Here is a 14,738-nt window from a genome sequence, read left to right on the forward strand (position 1 = left end):
AGCGCAGCGCAGTCGCCGCTGGTGCCCTCCAACACGATATTCTACCAGCACGTACCACCTCCCACTGACACGCATCCTACTGGTAATTTTACTAACATGATAATGTCCGTAAAAAATGACTCCTCACGTGCCATTTTAACTCGGTGAACTGTCATCTCAAACGTACGGGGTTCACCTTTAAAAAGGGACTAAAATCGTACTTTTCCTAAAGATAAACCAAAAAGAAAATTCATACCGCAATATTTTTTGATAATTTCAATTAACTGTGTCTATTACAGCATCAGATGGACTAACAAGTCAGCACTCGAGTGGGAAGTATGAGGGAGCACCACAAGACTCACTCGGAGACTTCGTCACCTTCGTGTGCCAAGAACCGCCTACGGACGTTCAGCAATTGCAGGTAATATAAAAAAATCATAATATATATTCAATTTCATAAGAATGTATCAAAAGGTATCTAAAAATAATTTGTTTAAACGGAGCGAGTCATTGATGTAAAGTAGAAATGAAATAGGAACGATAAGCCAACCTTGGCGAACACCCCATTGGATTGGTTTTTGTAACTTATTGTGTGTTTGAATTTTTATATTTCAGTATCGAAGCTTTTGGTGCTTGAAATCAATATTACCTATCATGAATTTGTTAGAGAAGAAACGAAATAGTCCATAGCCTAAAATATTTAACGGTATCTATGAGATATTTTTTCCAAAGTATCAGTATAACGAATGATCTTCAAAATCATATTTTTCAGGTTCACAGTTTATCGCGGAGTCCTAAGCCGCCATATTTCACCAGTTCGATGCTACCACCACCTCCTTTACCTCCAATGGCGAGACCGGTCACCATTATCAGATCTACTGGTAAGTATAATTTGCCTTTTCATTTTCTGTTCTTTTGTTTTAGTAGTTTTTTTAATATCGTCTGATAGATCTGCAATGTTAACTATTGTGTAGGTACATGTTTTTGTTTAGGTTTTATCTTTGATTAATTTGATGCAGATATCTGGTCTGTTTCAATTTAGTTTTTCTATGATTACTTATTTATGGATTTGGATTCAGGATTGATTATTTATTACTAGCTGATGCCCGTGACTTCATACGCGTGGATTTAGGTTTTTAAAAATCCCTTAAGAACTCTTTGAATTTCCGGGATCAAAATTAGTCTATGTCACTCTCCAGGTCTTATACTATATCCTTGCAAAAAATTACGTCAATCCGTAGCTCTGTTGCGACATGATTGAAGGACAAACTAACAAACCAATAGACCAATAAATCAACAAACAAACACACTTTCGCATTTATAATAGGTATTATTTATAATAAAGCCCATTGACAATGTTATAACACAGTTTAATATGGAGTTTTGAAGTGGAATATAGTTTGATTTCGATCTGTGTATCTTTCCCAGCGAGTGAAGTAGGAGTGGGCGTGGGCTCAGCGTCGCCCGCGTCTCCGGAACTAAGGTCTCCGCCCGCCAGCCCGCGACGTCGCTCGCCGCACTACCGCGAATGTCACCCGCCGCACCCGCCCCTCTCGCACTTCAACCACTTCCACGCGCAGCCGCAGCAGGTGAGACTACTGATGAAGTCCCTCCAGCGAGTGGAGTGGGCTCAGCGTCGCCCGTGTCTCCCGAACTAAGGTCTCCGCCCGCCAGCCCGCGACGTCGCTCGCCGCACTACCGCGAATGTCACCCGCCGCACCCGCCCCTCTCGCACTTCAACCACTTCCACGCGCAGCCGCAGCAGGTGAGACCACTGATGATGTCCCTCCAGCGAGTGGAGTGGGCTCAGCGTCGCCCGCGTCTCCGGAACTAAGGTCTCCGCCCGCCAGCCCGCGACGTCGCTCGCCGCACTACCGCGAATGTCACCCGCCGCACCCGCCCCTGTCGTACTTCTGTTTTTGTCTGACGCCTGATTTTTTTTTCCTTGACTTCGCCGTAAAAATGTACCTATCTTAATTTTCCAGGTGTTTAGCTACGGCCCCGTGGGAGGCGGCTCACCTCCGGGTGGGTTAGGACTATACGCACCGCGGGCTCCGCCTAGAGCACCACCGAGGTAACAAATAATCTGGTTTAAGACATTTATTGCTCCATAAACGAATTTCCAATTAGATGGAACTTACCGGATGTTATAAAAAGTAGGTTTCTGGAGTCTTCGACCACCCATTGTGCCAGATCCTTTTTTTGCACGCACATGCAAACTGTGGAATCAACTCCCTTCGGCGGTGTTCCCTTTAGATTACAACATAGGGTTATTCAAGGGGCGGACTAACAAATTCCTAAAGGGCCGGCAAACGCATCGGCGGTTCCTCTGGTGCTGCAAATGTTCATGGCGGCGGTAATCACTTAACATCAGGTGACCCGCCTGCTCTTTTGCTTGCTATCTCTATTAAAAAAAAATTAGCTTAACTAGATATTTGTATAGTTAGTAGGTATAGAATTAAGATAGGTATGAGTAAGGGGCACGTAACGCGTGTTAATACAATAATTGAATGGACTGATTGAATCGTATTAATAGTAGTACGTACCATTATTTGCATTATAAATGGCGCTAGACCACGAAATATGCTAAATCTTAATAATTATAATTTAGATACTTAGACCTGCGTATTAAAACGCAAGCTCAGGTCAGGTCGTGCATGGAGTAACTGCAGTCACCTCTTCGATGGCTCCGCTAAGTACCAACTAGCGGCTCTGGATGCTGGTGATCGTCGAGCTAGGAGACTCATAGGCGAAGACTCCCCTTTACTGGCGAAACTACAAAGTCTCGATCACCCGCCGCAAGGTCCGGCTTATCAGTGTTTTATAGGATTATTTCGGAGAGTGTGCTCAGGAACTTTTCGATCTTGTCCCCCCTTCACCATTTTACCACCGAACCGCAAGACGTCGGGCGAGTTTCCATCCTTATGTCGTCGACATTCCATCTACACGCACGAAACGTTTTGGGCGTCATCATTCCTCATACGTATGGGCCAAGTTTGCAATACTCTTGCCGCGATATGTGTTCCTACCAATTACAACCCGGTATCTTTAAAACAAAGTGAATACGCATTTTCTAGGTAAACGCGTCCCATCTTAGGCCACAATATCACTTCCCACTCAGGTGTGATTGTGGTCAAGCGTACACCTATAATGATAAAAAGAAAAAAAAAAGGTAAAAGAGCTACCAGTTAGCCTCACTAGGCCTAACCGTAATGTGGGCACAGCTTTAAAAAATAAACGTTTCCTATATACTAATATAAACTGTCTATATAGAATAAACTTCTACATCTCGAACTCTTTGATTTAACGACTATTATCAGATGTAGTGATAGGTAAGTACTAACCGAGACAGACGCTTTCATGTATTCTCTGAGACAACGGAAATAGCACAGGAGTAAAAATAGAATTACTTGCCGTTGAACTAAGACCAACGCAGTGTCACGCAACGTGGTCCCACACCCATTTCGTTCGTAACTATGTTTTTTTTTAAATGTGGCATTTTGTAAAGGGCTTTTACAGATAATCTATACGCCAGCCCCATCGGTACAACTAAATTAAAATAAAACTAGGTAGGTACATAATTAAACCTAAAACTGTTCGTATGATTAAATGTATATATTTAAATCATACGGACTGACTTTGTATTGACGTCCGAGCAAAATTTTTCTATCATGATTTTATTTAAGAGCGATTTTAGTCTTTAATATTATAATATTTTTTGTCTTTTCAGATGGAACGCGCCATTCCCCACACTAGAAGAGGAGTTCAACATAATGACGGCGCCCGGCGGGCCCACCACGTCGAGCTGCTGGACGATGGTAATTTTTTACACAATATGAACTCCTTATCACAGTACCTACTACCACTATTTATGAGACGCATCGCGAAAATTCGTTTACGCAGAAAGCGCAACCTAACGGTGACTTAAACCAAATGTACAGTCAGCAACAAAGCTATGTTTGCACTCATCCATAGTCTCTTGTACTGGCTTGTACTGTAATTTCGGTAACAATAAAATTGTTTTAAATTGAATTAAAATTAAAATATAGACCTTATTGCTTGACGTTAAGATTGTAAACACAAGAACATCAAGACTCGTCATAATTTCGAGATATTTTAGCGTCATTCAAAAATAAAATTTCTGCGCAAGTACATGGGCGTATGAATACAAAAGTGGTAGTGCTGTACCGGTGTGATTTCGAAACTCGATAAAATGAAAAACAGACACTAAAAAGAGACAAACACATACATCTTCCTTCGTCTTGATTAGAACTAAACTCTTAGCTTTAGTTTTAAGTTAACGTTATTAATTATCACCATTACATCATCAAATCAATTATCATACAATCCAACAATAGACAATCAAAAAGTGTACAATGGTACCTATATACCTACTGAATAATGATTTGACTTTGACTTTAACTGAACAATTAATATTGGCCCCATATTGGGCGCCAAAATAGTTTTATTTTATTTCGTAGTACAATACGTTTTACTCTCAAATGTATGGAATAATCATACTCTCGAAGTCTTTTACATTCCAGAACGCTTTTTCCAATCGAACGTCATAACATCGGACACCACGGCGATGGACACGGGCACCAGCGTCAATCTGTCGTGGTGGACACGTCGGAAGACATCGCACCAGACAAACCGGCTCCGGACTTGCGCTCGCCGTGATCCATACTGCACAATGCGTCCGACCCGGCCGACGGCTCGAACGCTACTGTGCTCAGGTGACCCCCGCGCCGCTCCCCCATTGGCGCCCGGTGACACATCGGACTGTTTGAAATTTGAGTGCATTCGAAATTCAAATAAACTAAAACGTTTCGTTTGACAATAATTTGGACGTTAATTATATAACTCTGGGCTATTAAGTTGATTAGGTACTTAAGCTTTCGGCGAATGCAGTGCATTTTATTTGTGAAAATGGTAATCATGTAATCATTAGGGCCTGTTTCAAAACCGCCAAAATAAACTTTAACTGACGAATTTTGACATTTTGATAGATTTCCAATACAACAATTGCCAAAACATCTTTATTTGTCAGATAAAGTTTATTTGGCGGTTGTTAACCAGGCCTTAGGTAACAACAATGAAAGAAAGATTTCATATGTCAAAGAATTAATGCGGATGACACCATGGGACGAATTCATTCTTGCAGTACGAAACTTGCGTTGTGTTTGGCGTGAGCTTTTTTGCTATGACATTAAAATTCACAATTCACAAACTGACGTAAAAGAATTGTTAAATTTGACGTCTCATATGGCAATATGAGGTGTCAAATTTGACAGATCTTGTTTAAAGAGTGTGAAATTGACTTTACAGAAACGTTACAAACATTTCGCGCGTTTTATAGATTTTAATGTCATACAGAATCAAGACCTAGTCTCGTTGTTCTAGTTCTTTTTTAAAGTGGAACGTGGTGTGTAAATATTGTTGTTGAAGTTTGGACTGGATTGGACTCTGAGAAGGTTGTAGTTGAATTTTCCAAGTTTAAAATTCGCGCCATATTAATTGTCAGTGTCGATAAAGCGCTGGCGTACGTGGTGACATTGAAATGATGTCTTGCAGTAACTGTTTTTACTATATTGAATTTGGAATATAATCGATACTGTTGGTTATATGTTTGTTTTTTCTCATTTACCATGTAGTGAATAACGGAAACCAATACTCCAATGGATATTTATGTAAAAATCTGAAATACGGAAAATAATTAAACAAAAAAAAACGACTAAGTATATTCTAATATTTTATAGAATATAAATCAAGTATGATATTGATCAAGCCTTCCAGTAATTTAGTGAAATAAAATTAATAATTAATGATAATAATTATGCAGCTTATGAGATTATTCTTTTGCTGACCTATAAGGCCGTTAGGAAAAGCGGTTTATGAAAACAAATGCTTCCAGTTACTAGATTTAAAAAACATGTTTCGATTGACGAAAGTGTGATATTATAAGTTGTTTTTTGTTTTGTTGTTGTGAGTTTTGTATTGAAAAAAAAATAGATTAAGCGTAAATAGTTTACGGAGATTTTTTTAACTTATTGAACGAATATTTAAGAAAGACGAGCCTTGCTTATGAGATTAGTTTAGTTGTATAATTAGTGGTCAAGTGCTAATCGACATTATTGCTGTATTTCGATCCGAAATTTCAATAAAATTTGCAAAATATACAAAAACAATAATAATCACTAGGTGCTTTGCAATACAAAAAACTATAAAACCTAAATAATAACACCTATATTTCATTTTTCACATTCAGTTTTTATGAGTGTCTATGACATTCAAATTGTATGTATGCGTAAAATGCAATGATATGACGTCAATTTAACACCTAGGTATTCGTACGAATACTAAATTTGACGTCACTATACAATCTGAATGTCATTGCGAGTAGATGCTTTGCAGTATTTGAACATAGTAAGGATTAAAAAAAGATTGCCTTAATTTGTCAATTATGAAAATTCGAATCGAAAGCAATAATAGTTGATAAAAGTAGTTCGACAGTTTGTCGTGGGACATTTTATAGGTGCCTTTATAAAATCGTATATTATAACTTACATAATAGGGACAATTAAATTGTAGGGTTTCCTTTTCGAAAATCCATCCACTATACCTGTAGCGTGGACTCATTATAACAATATGTTAAATATTTTGGAGCCAAGAAGGCGTGAAAAAATCATTACTGAAAAATATGATTGCAGTTTTTGTAGATTTTTTTCTTTTTTTCATACAATCCCGTGGCCATACGTGAAAAGCTAGTCATTAGAGTTACAATGTAAATTTATTGTACTTAAAATAAAGTATATTTACATTTACTAAAACCCCTTACGTTTATTAGTAAGGGGTGTTAACTAAATTTGTGGCCAAATTACAAGTAACGAGATCCAAATATATATACACGATTTTTAATAGACTTAGATGTATAAGAACGGTACGCTGAGGTTGATTTTAGTATAACTTTGTTCATGATCCATTGAATTACATTTTAATAACATTACACGTTGAAGCTATCATGATCAATCATAATATGTTTTCATGATCAAAACCTAACCCTGGAGTACTTAAGTGCCCAAACTTGTATGGAAATGTCAAAATACATTTGGCAGTCCATAAAATCATTAACTTAAACTTTAATTTCACGTTCCTGAAAAAAAGTTACACCTAAAACCCCGAGTAGTTTTTAGGACATTCTTTAGGGCATTGAAAACATTACGTATTGTCACTGCATTAAACTAAATTAGTACCTGTAGAAGAGTTATTTCAAACAAAAATATTGTTCTATGAAGCCTGTAAAAATTGGTATGACACTGGCAATTTGTAAGCAAAAATGAGTTGCAGCCAGTGGTTGCGACCCGCAAAATATTTTGTTTGGAATGACCCGTCTACTGCGTAGTAATATAACGAGTAAGTCAAAGTCAAAGGTAGGTTATACATCAAAATTGCAGTTGGCATGTTATGACATCAATGTCATTAAGAATCAGTAGGTATCATCAAGTTTATCCACAGTTGTATATAGCACAAAGTAAAAAGCGATCAGTCTTACTGGTTTTATTTTAAAATATTTAAAAAGGGCTCATGTAAGTCATATGTTTGGTGAATTCGTATGGTCAATCATGGACATTTTAATTTACTAAACAGTATAACTTTTTTTGTTGCCAGTAATAATTTCACTAAGAAAAAAAGGAGCCTTTTGAGTTTGAAAAGTAAATTCATTTGCCCTAATAATAAAACTTAATTAGAATCTAGATTTAGGTAACGTAGCAATAAATGACAAGCAATAAATTTAAAAAAACTATTATAATAATAAAAAAATTGGCTTTAGTGAAGCTAGAAATTGGTACTGAAGTAGATGAATCCAATATTGTAAAGGTCGACTCGCGATATTTTTTCTATTAAGTAGTAATTAACTATTAGTACGCCGGAACGGAAATAAATTTGATATAAATACAGAGAAGTGGTTTCGTACAATACAATAGCTATTTCACAGAAAACTATAGAGATATAATAATACAGCTAATATAGTACGTCTAGGCAGAAGGCGAGAATTTAGTCAATTGCTAGCTATAGACACTATTAGAGGTTATAATACAGAAAAATTAAATAGTAAAGTCACTTAAGGCTTTTGAATACATTCGGAATACCAACACGGTTTTGTCGTATTATAAAATCGAATGGATTAACTTTGTAACGACGGCAATATTGGTGACGAATTTAAAAGCTCATTGGTGCAGAAAATTCTAGACTGTGATTAAATTGTTCATTCTGGACGTGTCTTATATTGAAATAGTCATTTTGTATGATTGGCATTGCACGGCTAGTGCTGTAAGGAAAAGGTTATTACATTATTGTAAAATGTAAACAGAAAGAGACATGTTGTATGTAATGCATTTGTTATAATAATTATAACAATCTTAAGAACTTGTAATAATTGTAGCTGAAAGATGAGAGGTGAAAAGTTTTTTTATTGACAGCGTCAGTAGATTCAGTAGTATTTTATTACTAGCTTTGCAATAGTTGATGTGCTTGCGACAAACACGATATAAAAAGTATAGTTATTGATGTACAAGAACTAAAATTGTTTCACAATTCTTTCAATGTTTTAAATGGAAACATTTTTCGAAATTCAATACCTCTATAATAACTATCCCGAAAGTAATATTTTTGCAGAAGACCCAAATTCTAGCAACATAATTGCGATTATAATAGTAATTATTGTTATTGGCTGAATTAATTATGTTACTTTTGTATTCTATCCAATTAAAGGAGAGTGCGAGCCCATCAGAAAGATTGCTATTATCATATTAATCACACCTATTTTTGGTGCTAAAATTGCTATTATATCTGTGTTTGTCGCAAGGTAAATTTGTTCGAACATTTGATTAGCACCATTGTTACGATATGGAGTAATAATTGAAGCCTAAACATTATGTGCCTTAGATACAACAATATTGTATATTTATGATGCGTTCTATACAACGTGCTAACTAGAAATAAATGGTTAATGTTATTTTGGAAGCCTTGTCCTCGTAACTTCATTGTTAATTTGTTTTATGCGAAGGCTTGTATATGGATCTCTTATCGATTTTGTGTATCCCAAACCCAGCTGATTTCATAAATATAAAATTTAATCAAATTATTTTTGATTATATAATTATAATACCTATAAAGGGCAGTTCATTTTAAGTGTCTCCTTATTCTACTGTTTGGTGTACCTACTCGTTTAAAAAATGTACTTTCTCTAATTCTTACTATAAATACTGTAAACCCAGCAGTCTGGAAGTTGGTTTCAAATCCAGAGAACAACTTTAACCCTCATCTAATAATTATTGTACGATTATTGTAAAGCTTCGATGCGTAGTTTCGCTGAAATATAAATACTTCTAATATATTCTATAATTTTAGTACTTACCTACATTATACCCACTTACGTACCTATTATCTACTTTACTGACATGTATATCTTAATCTACGCAACGTTTCGATTAGGCTCGCTTTTTGTTTTTGAAAAATTTGTAGATATTATGATCCCTGAATTTTGGCAAAGCTTCTTTTATCGGTTGATAATTGAAATCACATATTATATTCTGTATCCTCTAAAAAAAATTAGTTTTTCCATTTCATTTGAAAATATTACGTCTTTATAAATAATGTAACAAAATCCGTCTTATCATTAAGTTTTTCTTGGATTTTTAATTGAAATAACATACGTAACTAAAATATAATTGTAAAAATAATTATTAACCAATAGAAAAATACTCTTAGGTACGAATTTTTAGTTCATCGAATCCGGTGTGCAATTATAAATTGTTTAGCGAATTTATTAATTAATTTTTAGTGTACCTATCTGATTGTGTCCATGATCATATTGTCTGTAAATATCTTCCGGAGTGTATTTATATGATTTTCTATTTGTATAATAAAACTGTAGTACACAATTAAGAGTTACAATGTTTGTCCTTTCCCTATTTTACATTTTTTCTATAGTTTTTTAAATCTTATTTTTAAACTTTGTGTTTAAAACTGTGCCTGTGTAAATCAAATGCCATATTTGACCTCTATAAAGAAAAGTAAAGTGTAAAAATGATAACTGAGAATTATAATTAATAAAAATTTATTGTGGCACTTGGTTTACACGCGAATATTAAACTAAAGATAGACTTGTAAAAATGTTATAACATGTATTTTTAACCTATACATAGTAAGATATTTATAGAATTTTAGTCGTTTAATTATTTCGAACGACTTGTTATAAAGAAAATTGGTGCTTAAAGCTTAAATAAAATATGATCGGCACTCGAGTGCCGTGTGTGTATTGTCACGAGGAGTTGGAGCATTTGACATAGCATGCGTTGTTATGCCCGCGTTTAACTCGAAATCGTTTCACTTCGAACAATTACTACGCCACAATTGACGATATACCAAAGAGATTTTTCTAAACTTATATTACTCAAGATTTTTCAACTTACTATTCAAGTAAGCGTTTAGATTAAAAAATCTCTTACTAGTCAACCTAAGTCCATTGGTAGGTCATACAAACCTACCAACTTTTTAACGAACTTTTGTACATAACATATTACGTCAAATAAATAAGAGTTTTTGAAAAATAAAAGTTAAATTAATAACAAAAAATTAGAAATTAAATAAAAAATTAAGTCACTTAAACACTCCTAGCTAATGTTTTATAATTAAATTCTACGAAAAAAATTAAACTATGAACGCAGATTACAAAAACATTACCTATAATAAATTTATACTGCATTACAATGTTGCTGCGTATTGCCCTTTGTATCGCACAAATTTTTATACGATATCTTACGCGCAAAGATTTTTATCGTTTATTTAAATAAGTTTTAATTAATATCTACTAGCTTATGCTCGTGACTTCGTCCGCCTGGACTACACAAATTTCAAACCCCTATTTCACCGCCTTAGGGGTTGAATTTTCAAAAATCTTTTCTTAGCGGATGTCATAATACCTACCTGCATGCCAAATTTCAGCCCGATCCGTTCAGTAGTTTGAGCTGTGCGTTGATAGATCAGTCAGTCAGTCACCTTTTCCTTTTATATATTAAGATTAATAAAAAATATTAGGTTTAAAAAAACTTAGTTTTGCACGAAAAATGTTTTTTTAGCACATTTTTAGAAGCAACGAAGTTAATTGAAAACCAATGTTATTTTTACTTGCAAAGATTTTACTTAGGATATTTTAACTTGCTTTACGGCTCTGATTCCGACACTTTGACCTTATTTTTTAAAATTTAGTTAGGATTTTAGGGCCAAAAATTAAAAATAAAGAAATGATCGTCTGCAAAAATCAATAAGCACAATATAAATAGACTTTTTTTTGCCCAAAAGTGAAACGATTTCGTGTAAAATTATGGGCAATTATAATAATGTAGGTAAACTTTGCTCAATAACGATGAAAACTGAAAGTGTTACAGTTGATGCAATACAATGAAACAAACAACAGTTGACTTTTATTTTATCTTCCTTTAGTTAAAAAAACCGGCCAAGTGCGAGTCAAGCTTGCGCACCGAGGGTTCCGTACTACAGTTGTCTTTGTTGTCGATATATTGCATGATAATTCAAAAACTATGATGCATAAAAATAAATATAAATCTGTTTTAGAATGTACAGGTAAAGCCCTTTGATATGATACCCCACTTGATATAGCAATCTTACTTTGAATGTCGAAAATAGCAATATTTGTTCGAAACACATTAATTTTTTTTTTCTTGCAACCACAAATTCACGGTTTTCAGATTTTTTCCTAATGTCTGATTTATTTAAGCCATACCTACCTGCCAAATTTCACGATTCTAGGTCAACGGGAAGTACCCTGTAGGTTTCTTGACAGACAGACAGGCAGACAGGCAGACAACAAAGTGATCCTATAAGGGTTCCGTTTTCCTTTTGAGGTACGGAACCCTAAAAATAGCGCAGAAGCAATCACTTCAACGTCCCCATAGTGAATGAGGTTGGAGGTAGGTATGTGTGGAGTCTGGAGAGTCTGTTTTGATCGCCTCCACTAGGTCTAGTCTATCGGTTGTACGAACTATGTGCCCTGCCCATTGCCACTTCAGCTTCGCAACCCGTTGAGCTGTGTCGGTTACTCTAGTTCTCCTACGGATCTCATCATTTCCTCATTGATCACGTAGAGAAACTCCGCACATAGCTCTCTCCATCGCCCGCTGAGTGACTGATGAGCTTTCTTATGAGGCTCCATAGTTAGCGACCATGTCTCGGATCCATATGTCATCACTGGCAATCAGTACCCTTATTATAAATGCGAAAGTGTGTTTGTTTGTTGGTTTATTGGTTTGTTGGTTTCTTGGTTTGTCCTTCAATCACGTCGCAACGGTGCAACGGATTGACGTGATTTTTTGCATGGGTATAGATAAAGACCTGCAGAGTCACATAGTCTACTTTTTATCCCGGAAAATAAAAGAGTTCCCACGGCATTTTTGAAAAACCTAATTCCACGCGGACGAAGTCGCGGGAATCAGCTAGTAAATTAATATCATAATAGCCTTAATGTACCTACCTACCTATAGTACGTGACAGGTCAAGATGGCAATCGGGGTATGAGGCGGGGGACGCCCGGAACAGCCGCGCTATTCCGCACCGGGCTGGCGCGGGGGTTGTGCGGGGCGCGCCATACCCCGATTGCCATCTCGACCTGTCGCGTAACTACTATACTTATCTACTTTAATAAAAAGAAAAAACCTGTCAAATGCGAGTCAGACTCGCACACGAACGGTTCCGTACAAACAATCGTAGGTACAAGAAAATTATCATTATTTTGGTGATGGACAAATTCATGGTTTTCTGATTTTCCCTTTAGAACAGACAACGAAGTGATCTGAAGCAATTGTTATTTCTGTTTCTGAAGTCTGAATTGTCGGGTTCCTTTGGGTTTGGGTTTACGGAACCCTAAAAATCGGATTTGAATCAGGACCTTGACTATCTTCTTACTTTTAAGCTAGGTATACCTACCTAAGTAGAATTACCTACCTACCTATTCCTTTCTCAAAAGGGTATGGTTTCGATTTCTAACTTATTTATTTAGGTGTTTGTTAATCCCATCGATGTATAGTTAATCCACAGTACAAAGGATTAAAACCACAATGCCTGATGTAGGTTGATTTCAAGTTTTCAATCAAAATCATAGAATATACTTACTTAATAATATAATAAGTAGTACTACTAAATCCTGTAGGTATTTAATTATTAGGAAAGGGTAGGTATAAGCATCAGCCACATGATGAAGAACCTAAAACAGAAACCTATCTTTATTCTTTACCCTATTAAAAACCCATATAAAATTTCAAAGGGCCAGCAAGGAGCACATTTTTAATTAAAAAATAACCCTCGTTTAAAAATAGAACGCAATGAGGCGAAAATCGTTCGAAAATTGTTCAATAAATCGAAGTTCCCACTCGGTTGTGATCGCGAAAATCAATAGTCGATGACATGCGGTGGGCCTACTAAACTTAACTTTGAACAAACAAAAGCTTTACCAACATTACTTCTTAATGTAAAATCAACCGTATGGTTGGTTAGTAAAGGATAATTTTCCTTGAAGGAAAATTTGATTTAGCACGTTGCGACTTTGACATTGAATAGACCGGATAATCGACGCCTAGCCTTGTGCGATATCGATTTTGCTAGGGTACCTATGTTCTGTTGCAAACGAAACACTAAAACATACCCATCTCTTTCTGACTTATAATTTAGCTGTAAGGGAGAATGAGATAGGATTACTTTGGAGGGTTCTATTCATTCGGGGCTCGTTGTCATAGCAACGGGTCTGCAAGGGCCAGAATGAGAATTTCCGATTCGCTCGATTTTATCAATTTTCGATATTTTTGCGCGTCATGTCGAATATAATATTAAATGTTTATATAAATGGGAGAAAAATAAAGGTTTCAATTGAAAATGAAAACATTGATGATGAAAATGTAGAAAACGATTGTAATATTGATTTGGTAAGATGCAAGCTGCAACTTAATTTTTAATTAAAATTCTTATGCAATGGTTTTAGGCACTTTTGCCAACCTACTAATGTTATACTAAATGCGAAAGTGTGTTGGTCTGTCGGTTTATCACAATGCATCGAGGCTAAGCCGATTTTGACGGAATTAGTTACTATTATAGTATCCAATTAGATCCTACAGATGGATACTAACCATCTTGCATCCCAGGTAGAGTTGCCAGGTCGCCAAACGTAATAGCCGGACAGACCAGCCAGTTTGGCCGGACATTTGGGTAGAAAGGCCGGACACTACATCATTGAGGGTTTTGTGTCTTTGTATTAATAGGAAGGTACGACAAAAAAATTGTATGTAAAATCAAGCTTTATTTATTATTGGCGGCACTGCCGCCTGCGGGAGCGACCGACAGTCGACTCGCCTGCGCTCTGCCACGCTCGTTTGCGAAATGTAAAAAGCCTAACAAAAGCCGGACAAGCCCTGAAAGGTTAGGTACTTAATTTTTTTCTCAGAAAATCAGAGTTTCCACGGGATTTTTCAAAAAGCTAAATCCACGGGGGCATCATCTAGGTAGGTTATCTAGGATAAGTAAATAACCTAGTATCGGGGTATAAGGCGGTCCCCCCTTATACCCCGATTGCCAGCTCGACCTGTGGCGACTCGCGGACTATACCTATAGGCAGTGGCGTGCAGGTCATAGAGGCATAAAAGCACTGCTTACCTAGTTGAAATGGCTATGTGCTCAAAAAACGGAACCCT

The 14,738-nt window shown here is 36.2% G+C and overlaps 1 protein-coding gene across 1 annotated transcript in view; it reads left to right on the top strand.

Moving 5' to 3' along the window:
- Positions 1-11,457, top strand: part of NfI (Nuclear factor I) — a 76,259-nt gene extending 64,802 nt beyond the window's left edge. The window contains 7 exon segments of the mRNA XM_069506733.1: positions 752-860; positions 1,408-1,568; positions 1,965-2,053; positions 3,710-3,771; positions 3,774-3,797; positions 4,524-4,586; positions 4,589-11,457. Of these exon segments, the coding sequence (XP_069362834.1) occupies positions 752-860; positions 1,408-1,568; positions 1,965-2,053; positions 3,710-3,771; positions 3,774-3,797; positions 4,524-4,586; positions 4,589-4,659 (579 nt within the window). The 3' untranslated portion in view covers positions 4,660-11,457.
- The last annotated feature ends 3,281 nt before the right edge of the window (positions 11,458-14,738 follow it).

The sequence above is a fragment of the Maniola hyperantus genome, chromosome 23 (genome assembly GCF_902806685.2).
Source record: "Maniola hyperantus chromosome 23, iAphHyp1.2, whole genome shotgun sequence".
Taxonomy (NCBI): domain Eukaryota; kingdom Metazoa; phylum Arthropoda; class Insecta; order Lepidoptera; family Nymphalidae; genus Maniola; species Maniola hyperantus.